Source organism: Lissotriton vulgaris, chromosome 9 (assembly GCF_964263255.1).
Source record: "Lissotriton vulgaris chromosome 9, aLisVul1.2, whole genome shotgun sequence".
In the NCBI taxonomy this organism is placed as follows: domain Eukaryota; kingdom Metazoa; phylum Chordata; class Amphibia; order Caudata; family Salamandridae; genus Lissotriton; species Lissotriton vulgaris.
Genome location: NC_141697.1, coordinates 125,980,771 through 126,005,335, shown reverse-complemented (window position 1 = coordinate 126,005,335; position 24,565 = coordinate 125,980,771). Strand labels below are relative to the sequence as shown.

The 24,565-nt window shown below is 45.2% G+C and overlaps 1 protein-coding gene across 1 annotated transcript in view; it reads right to left on the bottom strand.

The window, feature by feature from the left end:
- The window catches only part of PLEKHH1 (pleckstrin homology, MyTH4 and FERM domain containing H1), a 301,189-nt gene that overhangs the window by 83,266 nt on the left and 193,358 nt on the right, over positions 1 to 24,565 (bottom strand). Inside the window, exons 16-21 of the mRNA XM_086937161.1 lie at positions 20,167 to 20,346; positions 19,366 to 19,474; positions 10,911 to 11,023; positions 5,363 to 5,539; positions 3,609 to 3,706; positions 2,610 to 2,787 (exon numbers count right to left, since the gene is read on the bottom strand). Of these exons, the coding sequence (XP_086793287.1) occupies positions 2,610 to 2,787; positions 3,609 to 3,706; positions 5,363 to 5,539; positions 10,911 to 11,023; positions 19,366 to 19,474; positions 20,167 to 20,346 (855 nt within the window). The remainder of the gene's footprint in view (positions 1 to 2,609; positions 2,788 to 3,608; positions 3,707 to 5,362; positions 5,540 to 10,910; positions 11,024 to 19,365; positions 19,475 to 20,166; positions 20,347 to 24,565) is intronic.

Below are 24,565 nucleotides of genomic sequence, written 5' to 3'. Positions count from 1 at the left end.
TAGACATGTACGCTGAGGCCCTTGACAAGGGGATCCTCCCGCCCTAACTACGAGAAGCAGTGATTACTCTGTTGGTCAAACCTGGTAAGGACCCTAATACCTGCTCCTCTTGTAGGCAGCTCTCATTACTTAATTTCAACAATAAAATCCTTGTAAGGTGGTTGCTAACAGGTTGTTCTTATTGATGGACCTGATCATCTCACCCATTTAAACAGGATTTGTTCCCTGTAGGTCTACCTCCTTCAACTTCGCACGGTGTTCTCGGTCCTTAACAGAGTTTTACCGGACATACCGGCTGCTGTTGCCCTTCTTGATGCGGAGAAAGCCATTGACTCTTTAGAGTGGCCTTTTCTCCATGCAGTGTTGCGGAAGCTGGGGTTCCTCTGGGGTTTCGTTTTCCCGATTAAACTTCTGTCAGGAGCCTGTTAACAGGTGAGTGGCCCAATCTCCGAGCCCTTCGTTGTTAGCAGAGGCACTAGGCAGGGTTGCCCCAGTTGCCCCTCTTATTTATTATAGCCATGGGCCACCTAGTCCGCCATCTACAAGAAAAATGCAATGACCGTAGTCTCCAGTTGACACCAGGCCTGTTGCTTCTGTCTATGTATGCGGTCAATATATTGTTATTTATTTAAAATCCCTCGGACAACCTTGGACCATTGGTGCAAGAAATCATCAGATTTGGTTGTCGCTCCGGTCTGCATGCTGACTGCCCAAAATCAGGATTATTCTCTTGCAAGGAGCCGCTAAGCCCTCACCCTGTGAATACCTTCTTAAATGGTGTGAAGACTCCACCAAATATTTGGGAACAACCCTACATAGGGAAAAGGACCAGGTGATCCATCTCAACTATGGTCCCGCCATGGACAGATCCACAATTCAGACAGATCGAGGGATTTAGCTCCTGTTGTCCATGGCGGGCTGGACTGCCATTATCAAAATGGTTCTTCTTCCTGCTTTTTGTATTTGTTTTTAAACATGCCCATACCTTTGACAAATTATTTGTTCTCATCTTGCACAGTCTACTCCTTAAATTGATTTGGGCTGGTTGCAGACCCCAGATCAACTGGGACACACTCGTCCTACCCTGACTTCCAGACATTTTTCTTGGTAGCACAGAGCCAGTTAGCATATCATTGGTTTTACCCAGAAGCTTGCATACCCTGCGCTAAACTAGAGCGTGATTTAGTGGGAGCGACAACCTCCTCTCCCCCTTCTAATACACCCCCCCCCCCCCCCACAAGTCTCTTTTGCTGCAAGGTCTCAAACTAGAACCTTCAGACAATGTCTACCACATGCTAGGCCTGGAGGAAACTCAATCTTTCACGGATGAAATATGGTCCTACCGCTGAACGCAGGGTAAACTGGTGTCCCCCAACCATCATCATAAATTACTCTTCTTTCGGTCTGTACACAGATCATACACAATCCCTGCTGGCTTGGCCAGGATTGATCCATCAAGGTCCTCTTCATGACCCAAATGCAGATCCCAGAGGCAGACTTCCCCTACCTGACATGGACCTGTACCCAATCTCTACGTTTTGGTCGGACGTGTTTGACATCCTTTCACACATGATATCAACAACACTCGAGCCGACTCCTTTGGTGGCACTTCTGGGGTATGTGGCTGACATCCCGCAGAGTGCCTGCAGATTTACAGATAAAGCCCAGCTATTGGCGAGGAGAGAAATAGCGCTGCTTTAGGGCAGCGAGATTTGCCCCCCTATTAAAGCATAGCTGCATAGCATGATATATTGTGATGTGACAAGTGAGGTACACGCCACATTACAATCTCCCACTGCACGGCCGCAGGATATTTGGCAGCCTCTCCGTGCCTACTTACTTTCTCTGGAACCGGACGCCCAAAGCCAAGACTCTAACCCACCCCTCATTGAACATTCTTCATATCCCACTAGCCAGGACACTGTTTCAGGGATTAGAGCTCTGCTATGTATGCTTGTACCGTCTGTGAGGTATGCATTTTTTTGTGTGCATATTAACAGCTCTTACTGCTGCAGTCTCCTTTGTATGAAGTGTATGTACCCCCCCTATGTGATGTACAATATAGCAATTCTCAATGCCCTAGTTCACTTTGTTGCAAAAAATGATAAAGTGTTAAAGAAATGTTGATTGATTGGTCTATGTGCTGTATATAACTTACATCATGCATTAACACTGTTCGTATGGGAATACTATACAAATGTACATATGTGCTTAATGTGCACTCACCCCTTTCAATTCCAAAGTTCACTGTAAGGTAAATACAACATAAAACCTATGTTTTCCAGATCCACCGGAGTTTACATAACAATGTTCTTACCCCTAAACCACCCCCAAAAAAATGCAATTAATGCAAATCAAAAAGGAAGAGACATTGAAAAACTCACATTTATAAGCTATTGAGAAACACACAATGTAAAACCTCTGATTTTAAATTACAACAAACAAATGTGCATCCTTGGAAGAATATACTATGCGTGTCTGTAGTCTATGTAGTCAATAACAATAGTCAAGAGCTCTGGCTCTGCTCTTATGTCACTATGCGCAGTGACCACCAACTCATCTGAACCAGTGTATACGCTTCAGAACATTTCTGCCTCTGATAGACTCACCTGGTAGGTCCCATTCATGAAGTGCACTGGTATGCTAAAAGGCAGAGAATGATGGTATGGATGTCGGAGAAGAATTGACACAATCTCTAACCGAGAGGGCTTGGCTTCGCGATCCCCAGTCTGCAATGTGCGTTCCACTGATCGCTGACAGTAGATGGAGTACTTGCCAATTTCACTTCTAATCAAAATGCAATGTACAAAAGATACGTTTCAAAAACTCACTTAGCTGACAGAATATGTGACACATTGACAATACAAAATGAAGGTACCAAAGCTAGCTGACCTATGTCTTCAGTAACAAATAAATTAGGAGAGAACTGGTTCTCAAGATACTTGTTGACATTTGCTATCAACTGTGAACATAAGCTCAACATGATCAGGCATGAATAACAAATACTTGCTGACCAAATCTTAAAGTTTCTGATGCTTTATTTTTGCCAACTCAGTGCACTGTCCCTAGCTCTTTCCGCAGATTAAATTAGGGGGCATGAGGATCTATGTGACCAACTACAAGGGGGTTTCTGATGCCCAGCTCTCTATTTCAAGAAGCAAAACCAATGTCAGGATGTTTTAAAGCCTGACCGGGATGGAGAAGGGAAATCTAGAGCCAATATTTCTGGTCACTATGGAGAAGGGTGCACCCTCAAATATGGCAAGAAATGAAAGCCCAATGCATTTCGCAATAGTCCACTATCTTAGCAAACTACACAGCAAATCAGCTTCCACGAGGCAGCTCAGCAATATCCCCCTTGTGAGTTGCATGTGGATGTTTAACTTCTGTTTGAGGAACTTGTCTACAAGCAACTTTTTCAGTTGCTCTTTCAGAGTATTGACTATCTCAGTGCATCTGTCACCCTGAAAATGTGCAGCATTTTCTCATGACAATTACAGACGGATTTCACCCCTTTTGGGGCTGATCAGAAAGATCTTGTTGAACATAAAATGCATTGGGAGACAATCACTAGTATATATTAAACATCAATGGAAATTAGCGGTTACCGGGGATCTGCATGCCGCTGCAGATGTTGTTTCAGGTACCAGAGGAAGTGGTGCTGAGGAAGAAAGAGGGCGGCACAGAGAGCCAGGAGCTGCCAGCACTGTCAAGATAAATACAGAAGAAGACATTCAGTGTCACTTAACTCCATAAGTAGCTAAAGGCACTGGCCAGAGTAGGCAAGCAACAAGCCTTATCCTTGCTTCCATGCATGCAAGCAGTCTGGAATTGAATTTACTGACATTTACTTGAAGGTTTCGCAAATTTTTACTGGTATAACCGAAAATTCAAATCATTTTTAAAACCAGAATAATAATTATACCATGCCCTTTCACATCAATACAATCCGTAATTTAAATTTTATAAACGATTTTTAGATTGCTGCAATAAAATAGAATCATAGCTAACTCTGATCGGTATGTCATGCTTAACAATGAACAAACAGGGTCTTTAACTCACTAATCACAAACAAACCACATTCTAAGTCTCTGATGCCGCGAATCAGCGATCAAAACAGATCAAACAGATCCCATATTAAACACGGTACTCCAAGGGATTAGTCACAAGCTACTCCCTTTAGGCTTTCCTCACTGGTGCCATGTCTTACTGCAAGTTGGTTCATACTCGAGACAAGAAGCGTGGAGTTGGCACCATGCATAACTGTTCAGAAGAAGTTTCAGAAGTACAAAGATGCTGGAATCAACTCTTAAGGTCTCCAGAGCCAATCGCTCTTTCCCGCAGGACATCCTTGATAATGTTTTTCTTTACACTCTTAGTGCAATTGCACTGACTCTCAATACACTTCATCTGCAGCCCCAAAAAGCGAATAGTTTGAGGGCGCTAGTTTCTTCTGTTTACTTAATTTCAAATTATTGCGTTAGGTGCAGAATTTGTAGTAGGTGGCTAATATTGCTTATATCTCATGAACCTAAGGAGCAAAAATGTACTCCCAATTCACCAGAATTTCTGTAAAAAGCTAAATTAAAAGCTCAAAATTGCTATGAATCGGGTCGCTGTTTTTTTTTTATCTGAGAAATTTTCTGAGTGTCTAGTCTTTCTAAATCTAAATGAGCTTATGTGATCTACATGCTGAAAAGGCAAACACAGTAGTATCAACCAGAAAGCTGTTCCAAAAGGAGAATTCCAGCCAATGAGCATTTGCTGGATTTAGTCCCACACATGACCTCCTCGGACTTCACTTCTATGCCTCCACAAAGGAGATCCTAACATTTCAAAAATCTTTGGTGACATAGCAGCATACTTTTAAAAGTGGTTAGTATCTTCTCATAGGAAGAAGAAAACAGATATGTTTTGGGTCTTAGAGAACAAGAAGCAATGTTAGCATGAAGATACACCTGGGCTCAAAGTCCCCCTTCAAGGATTCATCCTGACTCTTTACCCATCCACTTCGGTAACTCCATCTCTAAAACTGCTGGGGCCACTTACATTGCCCCTTTTGATGGCTACAGATTCTAAGTTGTAGTAGCAGGCTGTGACTACCAAGAAATGCTTTGGAAATAATTTACTAATCTATCAATTCCTCGGATATGCCAGTAACACAATAATAGGCACTTTAGGTAATATCAGACAGATTCCTAACATTTCTAAGTTACGAAACAACCTGACACAAGACAAGCGCCAAAAACCTTTGTGAATAAGAATGCCGTGAAAAGTAAAGTTTATATTTATGAAATATGGAATGAAGAACCTTGGGGTTTAAACAGGTTTGCAAGACGGTACTGGTGGCAGCATCACCCACCTGAATGACTGAGTGGTTCTGGGGCTGGCGGCAGCTCGTCTGCTTGATCAGCTGGGAGTAGATTTCATTCTGCAGCTCGGTGTGCGTCATGCATACCTGCAATGCCGTCTGTGCTAGTGACACGTGATAATCAATGGACGGGGCTTCCAAGGGCACGTTGATGAACAGCTGACAAGACTACAAGGAAAAAAAGTGGATTTGGAAAGACTGAAAATCAAATTTGATGTACACATGCAACCATTTATCATACAATGTATGAAGAATCTCATGTATATTTAAAGATGATGTAGCTATTTCATCATTTTATTTATTACCTGATTTACTTCATCCACTTATTTTAAATCTGCATGATGAAAAGGGGACATATAATTTGCATCTGTGTGGATGTGTTTGTTCAGTTAAATTTACTTATTGGACTGGATGTAGCTGGTCTTCGTCAATGTTAGGTCTGGAAAGGATGTTTCTAACCATAAGAAAGGAGAACAATTACTAGACCTTCTTGAATAGACCCAGCTAGTGGAAGCCACAGCACATGACTGGTTCCTCTGTGTGCCTAAAAGGCTTGTGAGCCATATTAGAACTTTCTCTTCCTGAGGAAGACCTGCAGTTATGGAGGTCACTGCTACTGAACTGAACTGACGAAAGGACCGTTACATGTGGCGTAAGAGAAGACACCATATTGAGTGAATACATTTAATTGGAACTGAGGTTGAACCAGGGACATCCAAGCTTCTTCCTCACAATGATCATGGACTGAGTACACATAGAAGACCTAGAGAATAAATAGTAGAAGCAGGATACTAACACATGGTGTGAGACCGCTCCTACAGCATGAAGACCAAGTGAGATCATTAATCTACATCCTTCTTCTTCCTCTGAGAAGACAATAGTTGCACGAAGAGTGAATTCAATGAGTTTGTACCATGGAAAACTGGACTGGTTAGAGCAGGCAGACCCTGAAGCAGAGGTCAGACCCGGGACCAGGGTTCAATTCCCGACGCGGCAGCGTCTTGAGCTCAAATGTCCACGGACTCGATAATTCTCGCTTCGGTGCCTGACCTAATCATGGGTTCACACTCTGCAACTCTGGGCATTAAGCTTGCTTAATCTCCACAACGGCCCCCTGCGGCGGGATGCCTGGCTTTCACCTTGGGGATGCCTGTTAGGGGCTATCTCACAGGGAAAAGCCAGGACGGGTTCCCAAGGCAAGCGCCAAGATGCCTCCGGGTAGTTGAGCGCTATATAAGAACATACAAAAAAAAAAAAAACAAAAAAAAAAAAACAAGGGTTGCACCGTCATCAAAAGAAGTAATCTACTCCACACCTGCTCACTTTTTGCAGATGGGAGTTTTGGTATTGGATATACTGTTTACAGGTTTTTGCTTTCGTTGCACCAGTATAGTATGATATATAAAACAGAATACGAGACTTACAGTCTTTAGTAGTTGTAAATTGTAGGTGTAAATCGCTCCATACTTAGTTGTGAATTACTCCCGAGTGTCTACGAGACACACTTACAGCAATAAAATGTAGTGTTTCAGGCACACAAATAACATTTAAATAATAAATAGCACCTAAAGAAATATATCACATGCAATGTATTATGTAGTCTCTTTCATGTAGTTTCAGTTTATTTTATATGTATTTAACAAATTATGTAATGAAGTATTTGGTTTTTTTACACAAATATCTGCACTCATCTCTTTACAATGAAAACATTTAAGGGATGCTATGGGACACAAGATTATCAACTAAAGTATGATTTAAAAACACTACAGTAGCTTGGGAATGATGGGTGGTTGATTAAATCCAATTGGTGAGTTTGTAATGTACCATTGTATTCACTTAAACTGACATCTTTTAGGATTTCGTATTTTTTCTAACACCTATTAGTGGGTTTTCGTATGGTCTTAGTAAATAACTATACATTTCCTTTAGTAAATACTATAAATCTGCTTTAGTAAAGTGTTTCACATAGCACGTGTGCAAATTTGCATGTTTTATATGACCATATGATCCGCTGTTTTTACAAATTTTTTAATTCCTGAAATAAATTGCAATCTAAAGTTTGTTGAATTTTAACAAAAAAATATGAAATCTTGAAAGAGAAACGTCATTATTATAGCAGGCTTAATTTCGTTCATGTATTATCTTATTAAAAATAAATACAATTATGTACTAATAATGTATTGACTTACTGAATATTTTAGCCAAATTCATTAAGTCCTTATCATATAGAGATTTTCTAGTTGTGCCCCGAGTGAACTAAGATGGCGTGCAGAACTCATAACCCTGGGAGCATGTCTAGATTTAGAAAGTAAATAGCGTGTTTCCATCTTTAATGTGAGACAGCAACTTTGCCTAGGAGAGTCACAATTATATTGTGGTGATCTGGACAAGTGGGGCTGAATGGCTGTGTTACAAGTTTCAATGCAGAATAGAATGCAGTCCTTTACATGAATTGTAGGAAGCTGGCTCTTTCTATAGTATACCAAAAAGAGGTATACTGTGCAAAGAGTCCAGGTTTACTCTTATGAGTGGACAGGGGCTGGCTCTAACAATTCCAACGTGCTCTTTTAGTGGGTAGTGTGGTCGAGCAGCCTTAGGCTTATCAGAGAGGAGTGTCAGAAATCTGAAAATACACACAGTCAATAAATGATCAACAACTCCCAACAGAGATCCACACCAATTTGTAAAAATAACATGTATATTTATAAATATATTTAAGTACCAGAATCAATATGATCAGGTAAGTACGTATCGAGATTGAAATACTTTTAGTTTTCAAAAGCTGACACTTGGTGCAATTTTCAGAGGCGGCATGCCGGACTGGCCGTAGCGGGCACTGGGTGTTTCCCTGGTGGGCCGCCAAGGTGGGGTCCGTTTTTGTTACCAGGGGCAGGAAATATCGCCCCCCCCATAACAAAATCGGCCGAAACCGGCCCCTGCAAACACGTTAGCTGCACCCCCTCCCACCCAGGGGGGCCGCCCGAGCAGTTTGCCAAGGCCGGTTTCGGTTCCCAGTCCGGCCCTGTGTCCTATCGAAGAAAAGCAAATACTGCATACAGTTCCATCACAGAGTCTTACGGGAGTAATCTCCTGGACTTAAGGTGAGTTAAAGGCAGGGTTAAAGGCAGCACAAAGAGGTCACACCTGACGAAACTGGGGGAGCCAGGTGCAGAGGTGCAATACAGGGTCAGATGCCCAATGCTAATCAATTGGAATCGGTCCGGTCGGAAAGAGACTGCAGGTTTGGACTGGGAGGCCAGTTAGACTGAACCAACAAGGGGGATCAGGCTTCACGATGCTTTGGGACATGAAGACACTTTCGGTCCACTTCCACAGGTGAGTCGGTGCCGATGTGTCTTGAGCTGCTGGATTTTTCGCGACTGAGTCTCTCGCGTTAAAAGGAGGAGACTGCACAAAGAGGTTGCCAGCGGCATCAAGGAGTCCCCTTCAGGCAAGACCAAGGTGGGCTTCTTCTCTAGAGGGTTAAGAGACCATGCTGGCACCATTAGCCCACTTCAACTCTGGCTTGGAGCAACAAGTGCAGTGGTGCTGGTCGGTGTCAGGTTTACGCGGTCTGGAGTCCTTACAGTTCTTTCTTTGGTACCAGCAGGGTGAAGGGGAACAGCTCTGCTGCTCCACTGGAGTTCCTGCGTCTTGGCAAACGTGCTGGAAGTCCTCTCAGACTTTTGGAGGCTCAGCAGCTTGCAGGATGAGTTTATTTGGGCACAATATTTGGAAACTGGCTGGCAGGGTTAGTGCCAAGTCAGTTACATCTTCCACAGTTCTTGCTTTTCGGGACCCTTCAGTCCTTCTTTTAGGCCAGCAGAATCTGTTTTCCTGGTGCCAGTGGCTCCCCTAAATACTGAATCCATCACTACCTTACACTCCCTTATGGTTGCTTAGGGGAGTGTAGGGTAGTAGCCAGTGGACTACTTACCCCTGAAGTCACTTCGCCCACATATGACCACTTTCTTCGGGAAGTGGGCATAACTCTGTCCCAGAGTTCCTAAGTTTGCCATCACAAAGATGGCGGGCTCCTGATTTTCGTATTCCCATTAGGTAGCCCACCTTAATGGTGGAACTAGCTTCAAGGTGAACACACCTTTGCTGACTACTAATTTTCCCACCTGTCTAGGTCCCAATTGGGCCCCGGACATGGCGGGAGGGGGAGGGTTCTTGTCATCCTCTCCTGTGAGGGAAGCCAGATTTGCATACCAAATGCAGTGGGCTCCTTTAAGCTCCCTGTCTTGGAATGCTAATTCCAGGTCATCCTGTTGAAGGGGGTGTAAACACCTGCAGCCCGAGTGGGCTTTGTGCTTGACCTTCTGAGAGCAACGGCCCTCACCCCTTGGGGGTCAGGATCTTGTCTGTGGTGGTAGGCTGGCTAGGACCAGTCAGTCAGCACACTAGTCGTTAGTAGGTTTTCAGGGGGTACCTCTGAGCTGCTCTCTGGGTGCATGCATTAATAAATCCATCTCTTGAATCTGTGTGGGTTTATTAATATGAGATGTTTGATACCAAACATCTTGGGTTTCAGTAAAGCCCTCATGTGGCTGAGGAACTCGTTTTCACCAGTGTCCAGTACATGTTCTTAAAATAGCTTCCCTGGTCACTTATACTGGCAGCAATTGAACTGACCAGCACAGTGGCATATCTGCTCATGAAGATATGTCCACACAAGCACTATTGTGCACTCTGCCTTAGGGCTGTAAGGCCTGCTGTTGGGGTGACTTACCAAGGCTTCGTGCAGTGTCTGTGGGCATGACGCACAGGGATGTGTGCCATGGTTTGTTTCACTTTTGTCTGCACAAAGACAAGCAGCCTGCAATGTCAGTCTGCCTGTGCTTGGTGAGGGGTCCATAAGGCTGGCACAATTCATGCTGCAGCCCTTAGGGGGTCTTCTTTAGTACGCCATGCCCTAGGTACCAGGGTGACCATTTACTAGGGACTTACAGGAGGTGCTAAAAGTATTGCCAATTGGGGTACATTTTGCATAGTTTTAGGGAACAATATCTGGCACTAGGGACCTGGTTAGCAGCAACTCAGTGCATTTCCAGTTGAAATTGAATTGTATACCAGGTAAACAAAAGTGGGGTGACCATGCTAAAAATGGGCCTTTTCCTAGAGGAATATATACACATACTATGCATGAATGATGGTGGACAGCTTTGTTTCTAGGAAGAGACCCTCTCTCTTTCAAACACCCAAGGATAGATTACAGTGGAGGACGTTTTAAGAGTGGGGCAAAAAAACGCCTTGTTAGCAGTCCCAGATCCCTATCTTCCTTAATTCCTTAATGTGGCAATGGGATGGTTTATGGGGCCTGGGAATATCACTTCAAACACAGTCGGGGCAATAAACAAAGTGCCAACAATAGGTTTAATAGACCAATTCCTAATTGCAGTTCACTGCAGACTATATTTTTCTGGAGGTGCCCTCTCTTTCAATAATCATTCTTGGCCTAGGCGGGTGCTAAAAATTAAAACACTGTCTGTTCAGCTGCAGAATGTCGCTTTACTTGAGATTCAAATGGTGCTACCTTAAAGAGCTTCAGTGCCTCCGTCTGAAGGGCTTCCGATGGCAGGGTAGTGAGGGAACTCTGCAGGCCATCCTTACTATAACACAGAGTTGGGTTTTTCCAGAGGGGAGAACCTGCCGGGATTAAACACAATGAACACACTGTAAAGGACAATATCAATGTTTTTATTGAATGTAAGGTGTTACTTTATTTTTTATTTGAGTGGTAGGATGACTTTCTTTGAGCAAATAAAATTTTGCTAGGCATGCACAATGGACAAAAGCAATCTGTAAACTCATCTATTAATGGCACTATACACTGCAAGGCTATACACAATAGATCACACAGAGTGGGGAATGCTGAAAGAGGTGTGGAGAGACAGGCTCAAATCTGCATATCCTGTGGAGATGCCAGTATCTATAAAAGTGCTGCTCAGACATCATCAATTGGATCAGACTTGCTATAGGTAGCGAGCTACTGAGACAGTGATTTTAGGCCGACCAGCGCAAACACTCTACCCACTGCATTCTGCCCTGTGGAAGACGATATTGGGGCTACTGTTAGAAGCGACACAAGTAGTTTTGTTAATAACGGGGGAGAGGACCGGATTAGAAATTTTACTTATGGCTACAAAGGCTATTGAGACACAAGAAAGTAGCATACGGCACCTTGGGTCTGCAATGGGTCAAATTGCTAACGATGGACTTAGATCATCTGAGACTTCAGAGGCCTCACTTGCCTCGAGACTAGGAGTACTAGGTTTCATAAATTAACAGAGATACTTCTACAGGGTAGTGATGGTGTAAAGGCCAACAGGCGATATGAGAGTAGGACACTACAATACAGAATCCCAATGGGCAAATGAGAAAGGGAAGGATAAGAAGATGTGAGGTGCATGGAGTGTGTGGGAGCGGATATTAGAAATTATTTTTTTTTCAATAAAAACTATTTTTTTTTTTTTTAAGTTTTATATAGCGCGGACAAGATCTTTGCAGATATCAGAGCGCTTTACACAGAAGGGGTACATGAGCGAGCATAGTCAGATAGATAAATCAGAATCATGTAAACAATAATACAGGTAATACAAATAAACAACGGGGTCAAACAAGTAGTACAGATCGGTGCAGAGTCTATAAAAGAGTCCGAAGTAATAGTTCAGGTGTATTTTGCCATGAGGATAGCTTTTACTTCTTTCTTAAAGAGTGTAGTAGAAGAGATGAGCCTAGTTTCGGGAGGGAGTGAGTTCCAGATCCTGGGTGCCATTCCTGAGAAGGAGCGTTAATAGGTTTTTTCCTTCCGGAATCTACGAGGTTTCAGCAATAGATTGTTTGTGCCTCTAGTGTTTCTAGCACCGCGAGAGATTGCCAGCTTCTGAGTGAGGTAGCCGGGAGAGTTCAGGTGTACCGCCTTGTGTGTCATGCATGCGATTTTCAGATGTATTCTGGCTTCAAAAGGCAGCCAGTTCAGGGATTTAAAGTCAGGAGAGATATGAGAGTGCTTTCTTGACCCAGTGATGAGGTCGCTGCAGCGTTTAGAGAAGCTCTTAGGGGTGCAGTAGTAGTTAGGGGGAGTCCGCAGAGGGCGACGCTGCCATATTCAATTTGGGGGATGACTAGTGCTTGTACTGTGTTTTGGAAGTCTTTGGCTGGGAGGTAGGGTTTAAGTTTCCTCAGGGTATTGATTTGGAAGTTCGCTCCCTTAGTTGCCTTGCTGATATGCTGCTGCATGTTGAGATTGGTGTCGAGTGTTATGCCTAAAGATTTTGCTGAGTCCACGATGGTCGGTTGGACATTGAGTGCGGTTAGGTGTTTAAGCCAAATTTGAGTGGTGGAGATCTTCGCTGGAGGTGAGATCAGAAGGAACTCCGTTTTCAGAGCATTGAGTTTGAGATTGTTATCAGCAAGCCAGGATTGGGGGCTTCTGATCGTTGAGTTCAGGAGCAAAATGTCTTTAGGGGATTGTAATTTGAGATAAAGTTGGGTGTCATCGGCGTACATGTGAAAGTGTACATTGGATGCCTGTAGCAGGGTGGTGAGAGGTTCCATAACTAGGTTGAACAGAGTTGGGGATAGGGAGGATCCTTGGGGGACGCCCAGCGTTACAGGTATTGGCGAGGACATCAGGTTGTTGCTCTTGAATTTCTGCGACCTGTTGTGTAGAAAGAAAGTGAACCACTTGAGAACAGTTCCAGATAAACCCATTCTTGTGTTTAGTAGTTCGAGTAGATTCTCATGTTTAACGGTGTTGAATGCTGAAGAGAGATCAAGAAGGATGAGGAGGCAAGTGTCGTTTTGGTCTAGCATTTGAAGTGCGTCGTCAATTATGTGAGTCATAGCAGTTTCTGTACTGTGTCCTGCTCGGAAGCCTGATTGATGAGGGTTGAGGAGATCAAACTGTTCAATGTATAAACGGTTTGCCGAAGCACTCTGTAAAGTAACGACGTTTTGTACAATGACAATATACAAGCACATTCCAGAACACCAAAATGACAGAAGTGAACAAAGTTCCACAAGATGATTAAATCTTGGGAGTCTTTAATGGAGATTACAGCCAGCCGACACGTGTTTCATCGCCTTCGCGATTCACATGTGTTGTGGTAGCACTAGAATAAACGAGCTTGAACAAATCACTGTATGTTCACTGCTGGAGGAAGCATTTACTGTATGTCTATAATGCCCAGACAGCATGGTCTGGTATGGCAATTTATCTGTTCAAAGAATATGCTATATGCTACTTATCTGTTTGTTTCAGCCCTGAGGAATCGCGAAGGCGATGAAACACGTGTCGGCTGGCTGTAATCTCCATTAAAGACTCCAAGATTTAATCATCTTGTGGAACTTTGTTCACTTCTGTCATTTTGGTGTTCTGGAATGTGCTTGTATATTGTCATTGTACAAAACGTCGTTACTTTACAGAGTGCTTCGGCAAACCGTTTATCTGATAGGAGTATTTCTTTACTCACAGGAGTGGTTTGGGTTTGTCCACTCGCCGTATAGCACCTAAGAAATTCTTGTTCTTTGAAAACTATATGCGTATGAACAGGCAGTGCACCCTCTTACTGATTCAAAAACCTTCGTCCTTCTAAACTGTTCAATGTGTTTAGTCAGTTGTAATTGTGCGCATTTTTCCAGTAGTTTGGCGAGAGTGGGCATATTAGTAATGGGACGGTATTTATTTATTTTCGAAATTTTTATAGCGCAACAAATACCCTGAGGTGTCTCGGCGCTTGTGGAGCTACTAGAAATCAGCCATTAATTTACTGGTTGAACAACCATGTTTTTAAAAGCCTGCGAAAACTCATCAGGTTCGGGGCAGTTTTAATGGAAAGGGGCGACCATTCGGTCCCCCCGAACGTATGGCAGAGTACCACGATCCCCCCGGGAAGCCATCTTGGGCGGGAGGCGAGTCTCGGCTGGTATGCCCGAAGCGGCGTAGCCGGGGCGCGCCTTTTCCCGCCCTAGAGTGGGTTGGCCTAGACACGAACGCGGCTGGCCACGCCCTTGGGCAGGCAGGGGCGGGTTTACGCCCGCCCTGAAGACGGATAAAAGGAGAAGTAAGACCAGAAGGCATCCTCTTGTTCCTGTGCTCTGAAGCTGCACCTCCTCGCTGCACGTGAGCTCGAGACGGAACGAAGAGCCAATTTTGAGCGTTGTAATCGTTCTTGTTTGTTTTTCAGATACTCTGTCGGAGAATGCCGAAGAAGGCGGGAAAGCGAATGACTACCGACCAGATGCTGCGTGTTCTCATGAAAGAGATGACCGACCTAAAGAGGCGAATGGATAAAAGCGAGGAAGGAGGGCCGAAACGTCCTTTGGCGGGAGCAGCCCCGGGAGGAAAAGGCAAGAGGCCCAGGAGGGGAGCATCTGGGGGAGACATCCCGGGTCCCAGTACCCCGCTCGAAGCACCCACTCCCGTGCCGGAAGAAGGGAACCCGATTCCCGTAGTGGTCACTCCCGGGTCCGGGGAAGATATGCCGCCCGAACTGGCAGCACAATTAGCAGCGTGGTTGGGTAAAGGTAGCGAGGGCGCCACGGCTGTCGACGCGCAGGTCTTGATGAAGCAACTGCGTGAAACTCGGGAAGCAGCGAAGGTATCCACGCCGGCTGCGGCAGTAGAGAAGTCACAGGGGACTGGTTCAGTCGCAGAGACAGCGTCCGGTTCAGGTAAGCGGCCATTGCCGATTGCGAGGGATGAGTCAGCACCCTCTCGAAGGGAAAAGTTGGGTCAGCATGTCCCTGTAGCTATTAAAGAAAAAATATGGGCAGGGGAGTATGTAAACATCTTCTCGTTGCTTACTGATCATTATGAGATGGAGCATGTTAAGGGCCAGAAAGACCTCATGCATCCGAGTGTTTGGCGCGCAAAGATGGCCGCCTTTAAGGTAAATGAAAACATTGGCAATTGGGGCAAAGCGTGGGGGATATTTACATCGATCTTGGGGGAACGAAGGCCCGAATTGCTACCCGAATTGCCGATTTATCAGTCACGGATCATGGGGTACTCTGTATCACACGAGGGTAATCATTGGTTCTGCTATGATAATCTGTTCAGAAAGGCAAAAGAACACGATAAGAATTTAACTTGGGATTGTTATGATTCTGTGTCCTGGTCCAAGATGGAAGATACTGGTATGTTGAAATTGCCATTGGTAGGGAGTAGCGTTGGCGAACCCTCCCGCCAATATGCGGGGACGCCCTTTCGATCAGGTACGGGTACCGACAGTCACTCGAGGCCTACCGGCAATACAGGTAAAAGGGGGGTCTGTTGGAACTTTAACAGGGGTAAATGTACTAGGCCCCAGGGGTCGTGCAAATTTAGACACGAATGTAGTGGGTGTGGGCAATCATCCCATCCTGAGTCCACGTGCAGAGCCAAAACGGGTGATAACGGGGGTAGAGGAAGCGCCAAACAGGTCTAACATAGTCCGAGGGGCGCCTTTACCTACCCCGATTGATACCTTGGCAATGATTCCCTGGCTCAGCGAATACCCGGATCGTACCTCCGCTGGGGTGTTACGAAACGGTTTTTCATATGGTTTCCGCATCCCAGTGGGGGACTTTCAAGGAATAGTGAAATGTGAGAATCAGATATCGGTCTTGCAGCATACGACCGTGGTACAGGAAAAGATCCGGAAGGAGGTTACTCGAGGTCGAGTCGCCAGTCCGTTTAGTGTACCCCCGGTGGCTAACTTTGTTTGTTCTCCTTTAGGGGTGGTCCCCAAGAAGGACCCGGGGGAGTTTCGGCTGATACATAATTTATCAGCCCCACGTGGTGCTTCCGTAAACGAAGCGATAGGCCCGGAAGTGTGTTCGGTGCGGTACGCATCCTTCGATGAGGCCGTAGCCATTTTGAATCGCCTGGGGCCCGGTGCGCTGATGGCTAAATCTGATATCGAGTCAGCGTTCCGGTTGCTCCCGGTACACCCAGACGATCAGCGTCTCCTAGGTTTCATGTTTCAGGGTCATTATTACATGGATAAGTGTATGCCGATGGGGTGCTCTATATCTTGTGCCTATTTCGAGAAATTCAGTAGTTTCCTACAATGGGTCTTCACAAAGAAGACGGGTTTCCAACGTGTGATGCATTATCTTGATGATTTTTTGTTCCTGGGGGCAGCCGGGGATCCGGAATGCGGGCAGGCTTTGGCTGCATTTTGTGTCTTAATGAATCAGTTTGGCGTGCCATTGGCACCAGGTAAGACTGTTGGTCCGTCGACTTGCCTCGAGTTTCTGGGGATCGAGTTGGACTCCGGAGAAGGTTGTTTCCGTTTACCAGCCATTAATTTACTGGTTGAACAACCATGTTTTTAAAAGCCTGCGAAAACTCATCAGGTTCGGGGCAGTTTTAATAGCCAGTGGCAAGAGATTCCAAAGTTTTGGAGTGGCCACCAGAAAACGCCTGTCTCCCCAGGTGGCAGTTCTTGTACGAGGTACAGGGAGGAGATAGATGTTAGCCGATCTTAGTTGCCTCTTGGGGGTATACAGCTGAAAGGCTTCTGTGAGGAATCTGGGTCCAACGCCATGTACTGCCTTATAGGCAATGCAGAGGGCCTTAAATTTGATACGGCTTTCGACTCTCAGCCAATGGAGATGACGAATGGCAGGAGTGGTGGGCTTGCGACGGGGAATGTTAAGAAGAATCCTTGCAGCCGCATTCTGAATAGACTGCAACTTCGTGAGGACGCGCTTCTGTGTGTTTAAAAAGAGAGCGTTCCCATAGTCTATTTTTGAGAAAACTAAAGTAGAGACCAGAGTCTTCCCAGCTGAGGTAGGGAGGTAAGGCAATAGTTTCTTAATTTTTTTCAAAATGAAGAATGCTGAAGAAACAACCTTGTTTGTATGGAGGTCAAAGGACAGTTTACTGTCAAAAATCACTCCCAGATTTCTGGCCTTTTCTACTGGGACAGGTGGTGGGCCTAGCTTTTCAGGCCACCAGATAGAAGACCATTCAGGAGAGAGCCTGCCAAAGGTCATGATCTCGGTCTTGTCCGAGTTAAGCCTCAGACAGTTCGAGGCCATCCAAGTGCTGACCTCGAGCATGGCTGTCTGGAAGTTAGCTGCCACACTAAGGCCATCTCTGTGGATTGCCAGAACCAGCTGGGTATCATCTGCGTAAGATGTAAGCCGTACCCCATGGGCCTTTATTACCCTCGCTAAGTCCGCTACGTAGATGTTGAATAGCATAGGACTTAGCGAGGAGCCCTGTGAGACTCCACAAGGGAGTGCAGAGATAGGGGAGTAGAAATCTCCCAGCCTCACTGTCTGAGTACGGTTTGCCAGGAAAGATGAAATAAGGTCCCTGGCCCTACCGTTTATCCCCAGGGCTGTGACACGGTCGACCAAGATAGCATGGTCGACCGTGTCAAAGGCTGCAGACAAATCCAGAAGGATCAGGACAGCCGCTCCTCCCTGGTCCATGATAGCCCTGATCTCATCTGAGGCCTTTATCAAAGCGGTCTCCGTTCCATGCCCTTTCCTGAACCCAAACTGCGTTTCGTCGAGGAGATGGTGAGGAGATGGTGAGATGGTGAGGAGACGGTAATTGTTCAGATCAGAGGGGTCAGCTGTAGGTTTCTTTAGTATAGGTGTGACTTGTCCAACTTTGAGGGAGTCAGGTATGGTTCCTTGTTGAAGTGAGCTGTTGATAATTTTAGTCCAGAGTGGGAGAAGCAAAGGGGTAAAGTCTTTTACTATGAAACATAAACCAGAAGGAGAAGCTTGGGGATTGTGTCAGAGGTTTAAGGCCTTCACGAGTTTTGCAACAGAGACCAGAGGACAACTAGATGACAAAATCAAGCTGTTTGATAACTTAAGGAGAAGTACCCTCATCAGGGTTCCCATTGGCGATACAAGCTGAAACATTGGTGGACAAGATGGAAGTAATTCTGGCAGATCTGTTGGTGCATATCTGATGGACTGGTGTGAAGGCATATTCGTTTTCCCCTCAGTCATGGAGACCCATAAATTATTCTCATAAATGCATTCTCTGCACAAGCAATATTTTTCTTTTTTTGCAGTGAAGCAGGCTTTTAAAATGTTCTAATCAGAGCTCCATATGCAAGTCAAACCTATCGACTTTGCCAATGCTTGCACATATTGCCTAGTTATACCTTGTAAGTGTTCTTGAGTGAACTGTTTTTATGTAGGTTTTCAGTAAAAAAAATAAAAAATATATATATATATATATATATATATATATATATATATATATATATATATATATATATATATATATATATATATATATATATATAAAGTACTCTCCCTTGTTCCTTTGTTTGAATGTACATTAAATGTAATTGTAATCCCTTGTCACATAAATGGTCTTTGGCTTGTATTCAGTGTATAGAGTTCTGATTTCTTAGCACTATGTATTTTCATTTTTATATACAGGTGAGAATCAAAAGGACCCCCATCTACTACAGTGAACCATAACACCAATTCTATTCTTGAAACTAGTATATTGTAAACTTGGTATTGTTTTTTTTAAACAGTACTTTTATGCTATTGCATTACGTTCTTAGACATTTAGAAATCTGGTACCTGTGTGTTGTGATGCCCACAAGTGCCCACTTTATTTAAATATTGTATGAGGAGGCAACAGGACTAAATTCTATTTTGGTCTTTCCAGAGGAGGGGTTTTTCCTAGAGGAAGCAAGAATGTGCTTCTAGTTCGCACACACCACACTTAGGACACAGACGTGAAGTGTAGTATTGTCATGCCGTGTGTTTGTCCCACTATCGTACCCCTGCTTGGTCAGCCTCAGTACCGGTTCAAGTGGCCCCCATATGGCAGTGCCAATTTTAGTCTTTCTGTGATACGTGCAGTGGGGCAACAAACAGACTTACCCCAGAAAGAAGACAGAATAAACATAAATAAAAAGGTAAATTAGCAGTCAGAATAAATGAATCTGAAGAGGGACACTACACATCTAGCAGCACTGGTCTATGGTCATAGTAAATATTTGGATACTCACTAGTGTCTCCGTCTATGTCCAATAGTTTTCCAATTAGCTGCTCATATAAGGTACCCACTTTGGCACTGCCGCTTCCCGCCGCCACAGTTAGGTGGTAAAGCCAGGTGTCCTTAAGAAAACAGAGATTAAAGAAGATGCAACAATGAACATGGACTCCAAACAAGATCAGCAACTTACCTCTGTGCCTAAAACTCATGTCTCAGCATCTCAGTTTTTATCTGAAAGGTGTTTCAAGCAATATGCTTGCAATGACAACACAGCAGTGTTTTGTAGGTGAACAGCTGCTGATATGATTGAAAAAAATATGCTTTGGGCCATACAAGCATGACCGGCCCTAAAATGTTAGAATAGGGATACACCTAAAAAAAATGCTGGATTTGGGGCCTGGTCTAGATCGCACCACGGAGGACTGGGACAAGATGCCTGTGCCCCCGACAAGGATGTGCAAATGTAATACAGAAGTGCTTAGGAGAGGCAGATAAGGACATATCTAGTGCAAATTATCAATTGCATGACTGTGGACAGACTGTTTAATTGAAACCAGTTATGTGCAATAATGCTATGCCTTGCGAGTTTAAATTTTTCTGGATGACACACTGTGTGTCATACAAGCTTGGTCCTGTCTTCTTCAGTAGAAAAGTGTCCACTAGAGGCTGTAATGCCTGTTGCATTCAGTTGATACTCTATTGTTGAAGATGGAGAGGTTCTGCAAATTCTGCTTTGAGCCAGATGGTATATAAGCGGAAATGCATCACCAAAGAAGGAAATTGCTCTAAAACGTCACAGTAGATTTCTACCTACTTTTTCATGCCTGGTGCCGATAAGGAGGTATGTGGGGCTCTGGTCCACGGGATGAATAACTAATGTAAAATGCGAGGACAGCAATCCACGGCCCGTGGCTTCGTAATCTTCATCTGAATCACAGGACCGGTCAACCTCATCCACTTTTGCCTCCCGGATCTGCAGCCGTCCCAAGGGACACTGGGAAAAAAGAACAGCATTCAGCGAATGAGAACCTTTCTACATTGTACATGGATTGATATTAAAATAAAGATAAAGGATTCATTACGCAAAACTATTGATCATGGAACAATAGGGAGAAGGTGTCTTAAATCGATAAGAACACAGGGATAGCTCAACGAGTGCATTTCTAAGTCATTGGTCCAAGTCAGGTATGTGGGTATTAAAAATAGATAACCCTGGGTTTGTTTTGCAGCTAGTGTTGGCGGAATAGTCCTCTTTGTCCTATGAATGTCTTGTTTCATCTAATGAACTTAAACTTCATCTTCAGAGATGATTACCTCAAGAGGGAGTTAAAAAATGGTGCAAGGGAATGCAGGAACCAGGGACCTGCAGAAGTTCTGTTGTCACATTATCAAATTGTTCTTCCTCCTGGTAACTTTTACGAACAATTGACATTTATCATCTATCTATCCACCAACCACTAAGTGTCAAAGCTTTCTTAAAATGCCCTAATAATTTGCTTGTCTAGCATTTTAGCCCCTAAATGCAAAGTGCTTATTGGGTGTTTCCATTACGCCTTGATCTAACTACGTCGATGTTAGGAGGGAAATAGGCTAAGTGGGCCCTTTAGTAATGGAACAAGAGACCTTTGCCCTTTGAACATGGTTTAATATAAAAATAGTCAAATACCTAATGGAACCAAGAGACAGGGGCGGCCTCGCCTGTCCGAATCTCCTCCACTACTACTGGGCGGCGCATCTTCGGTTCGTGATAGAATGGGGTGCACGCGAAAGCGACAAGCACTGGTTCCACATGGACCGGGTGGTCACGGGACGCACCATATGGGACCTGCCTTGGCTACCGCGTGTGGCGCACTCCAGAAGTGCATACATGGCGGTCCCCACGAGGACGGTTCTTGACGTGTGGGACAGAGTGGCAGTGTCCAAGGGTCTAACCACGTTCCCCTCTCCACACACCCCCATTGCAGGTAACCCACACTTTCCCCCTGCTGCCCGGACCCGAGCCTTTGAGAGCTGGACACAAGGGGACTGCAGGGTTGTAGGGGACCTCTTTCTAGGAGGATCGCCTAAATCATGGCTAGACTGCAGGGAAGAATTTGGCCTCCCTTTAACCGCCAGCTTACAGTATGCTCAACTGCGCCACTGGACTATGGGAGATGACATGTATCGGGCTGCTACCAGGGCATACACTCCATTCGAGAAGTTGGCACGCTCCCTCGGGGGACTGAAACGACTCATCTCCCAGATCTACAACATCCTGCAACACCCCACCGCTCCGCCTGCGCATCCCTACCAGAGGCAATGGCAGTCGGCGACCGGCGACGATATCACCCCTTCTCAATGGGCCCGGCTGTGGACTGACATACCTAAAACCTATCGCAGCATCCCGCAGAGGGAAAACGCATACAAGATGCTAACGCAATGGTACTACACCCCCCTGAGACTCAGCAAAATGTTCCCCACTTCCTCGCCGCTGTGCTGGAGGTGTGGCACTGCGACTGGCGACTTCGTACACATCTGGTGGTCATGCCCTACTCTAGCTGTCTTTTGGAAGGAGGTCCTTAGTCACATTAAGAAGGTGTTGGGTTTTCCCCTCCCTGAAGAGGTTTGCACGCTCCTGCTGGGCATTCGACCCCCTACACTTAGGGCCCTCACGCGCAGCGACTGGATCCTCACCCTTCACATGCTAGGCGCTGCTAAGCAACTCATTGCTCTGTACTGGAAGCGGGCTGAGGCACCGCCGATAGCCTCCTGGTTTGTGCGCCTCTGGCAGGTCCTGACTATGGAGCTGCTCACGGCGCGGATACAATCGAGGGGGGTACGCTTCAAGGCAGTGTGGGAACCCCTTGTGCGCCATCTGTGCTCCATCAGCTATGCCCGCCACATGCCCCCCAGGCTTCGCGCTCTGCAATTATTTGAGGACGCCCTCATCCCTGCTGACCCGAGCAGACTAGGCTCTTAGCTGCTTCCCCCAGTGCAGGCGCTGTCGCGTTCTACCACTCTGCTTACCAGTTTGCGTCTCCTAGCCCCCAACCGGCGCCTACAGTCTTTCCCCCCAGGCCCCTCTCCATCTCGCTACCGCTCACTCTTCTTCCGACTTTTTCTTCTTTCCTACTTGCCACTCTGGCTTCCACCCCTCTTCGGGGCAGTTTGGGCCCCGTTGGGCCTTTTGAAAATGTGACACTACTGCTCTTCCTCCCATACGCGCCTCCCCCGCACAGCGATACAACACCAGCATATGACCACCTCTTGCTACCACTGCCCCTAAGCCACGCGGCCGGCCCCTTCAGGGGGTTGTAGGCAGGGCGCTGTGTTAATGCTTCGACCTCCCCTGGTTAAGTGCACCTACCAGCTCTTTTCTGCGCGGCCGGCCCCGACACGGGGTTGTAGGCTTATCGCTGTGTTCACAATAAAAACAGATTTGAACAAAAAATAGTCAAATAAAAAGTCTGAAATTAAATAAAACCATTAACTAATTAGTGCCTCTCCTCGTTTAGTTATTTCTTGGTACCTCTTATGTCCTTCACACTTCCCCTAATCTTGATTTCCTTTCCTCCACTCGTCAATGTATTTCCCTGTGGCTTCTTGCTCCATTTCCTGTAGTTCTAGTTCGGTCCAAGTTTCTAAAAGATTTTACAATCAGCTTCCTTGGGTAGTGACACCAGAGGGACAGCCGCAGGGGCCAAAAATGTATCCCATGGGTATTGCGGTACTCCAGCGGGATCCAGTGCAGGAACAGCCACACAAGCTTGGCCCACTTCAAACCGCGGGAACTGACAGTATTGTACATGTTTCTCAGAGGTAAACTTACACAGTACCGCAGGCGTACTGTGGTACCGACAATAAATAAAAAAAATTATATATATATATATATATATATATATATATATATATATATATATATATATATATATATATATATATATATATACATATACATATATATAAAATGTGGGTTAGAGGTCCATGAGGGGTTGGCTGCCTGCAATAAACCCTTAAAAAAGAAAGTTATGTTTTGCGAGCTTTCGTAACTCTTTTTTTGTTTTTCTGTCCTTACTCTTCTTTTTAAAAGTGTTTTCTTTGTAAATAAAAATTAAAATATTCTTGTGTGAAAGGCATTTTTGTCAAAAGCACCTGTTAATAAACCTCAAATGTCACAAGTAATTTGCACTGAATATAGAACTGGAGATAAGATGACGTTCCCGAGCTGGCGGAGTAAGGGGTAGGTCTTCCGGCAAGGCAGCTGTGGCTGAACTAGTTCCTCGAAGGAGCTAGTGAGCCGCCCTAATTGGGTTGGTCTACTAATAAGGTACCTCATTGTTAGGAAGGTCTAAGTACTAGGTTTACATCTGACACCAATACTGGAACAAACCACTTTGTAGATAGTATATACTTGGTCCTGAAGCATTGCCACGTGATCCTCCAGACACATTAAGCAAAATATATGTCGACCACTGTCCACTATCTCAGTGGTGGCACACATTTCCTGATTTTAATTGGGACCAGTGGGCTCGCTGATTAAATTTGATTTGGAGTACCACTGTGCCTCAATTTAGCCCTCTCAGCACAATACCCTCACATGTTGCACCCACATCTACACCATGAGGCCCTATACCCACACGGCACCCAACGGCTTGGGACGAAAAGATCTCGAATAAAGAGTCCCTCATAGGGTGCCCAGCAGGAATTGCAAAACCGGCCTGATAAGGAGCATGCCCTATGATGATGCATGACACCCAGCTGGGTGTGTGAGGGCCCAAATCCCAATGCGGGAGACACCTTGTCTCCACCAGAGGGTTGGGGTGCTAGACCGACCCAGCCTCTTCCTCCTCTTCTCTCTCTCTACGGAACTGCACACCACATCCGCTTGTTCATGTGTATTAAACATCTTTGCTTTCTATTGAGGACACAGAGGTAGCAGAAACTTTACAAAATATTAGCATTCTCTATAAATCACGAACTACAGAATGTAATCACCCTTTAACATTTCCAGGAGGTTATAGCTCCCTGGTTAGTTAAGGTTAGTGGTTTACAAATGCTCTCTTGCACCGCAGTACAAATTCAGAGCGGTTGCCCTACACAGCCTGTCAACGAAGAAGGTGATGCTGGCCCCAGCGTAGGCCTGATGTCTTGGTGAGCTGACAACTGGCAGGAGAAGATAAGAGCTACCACCTGTAGAGGTTGACAACTCATTGAGGATATGGAAATAGAGGCGC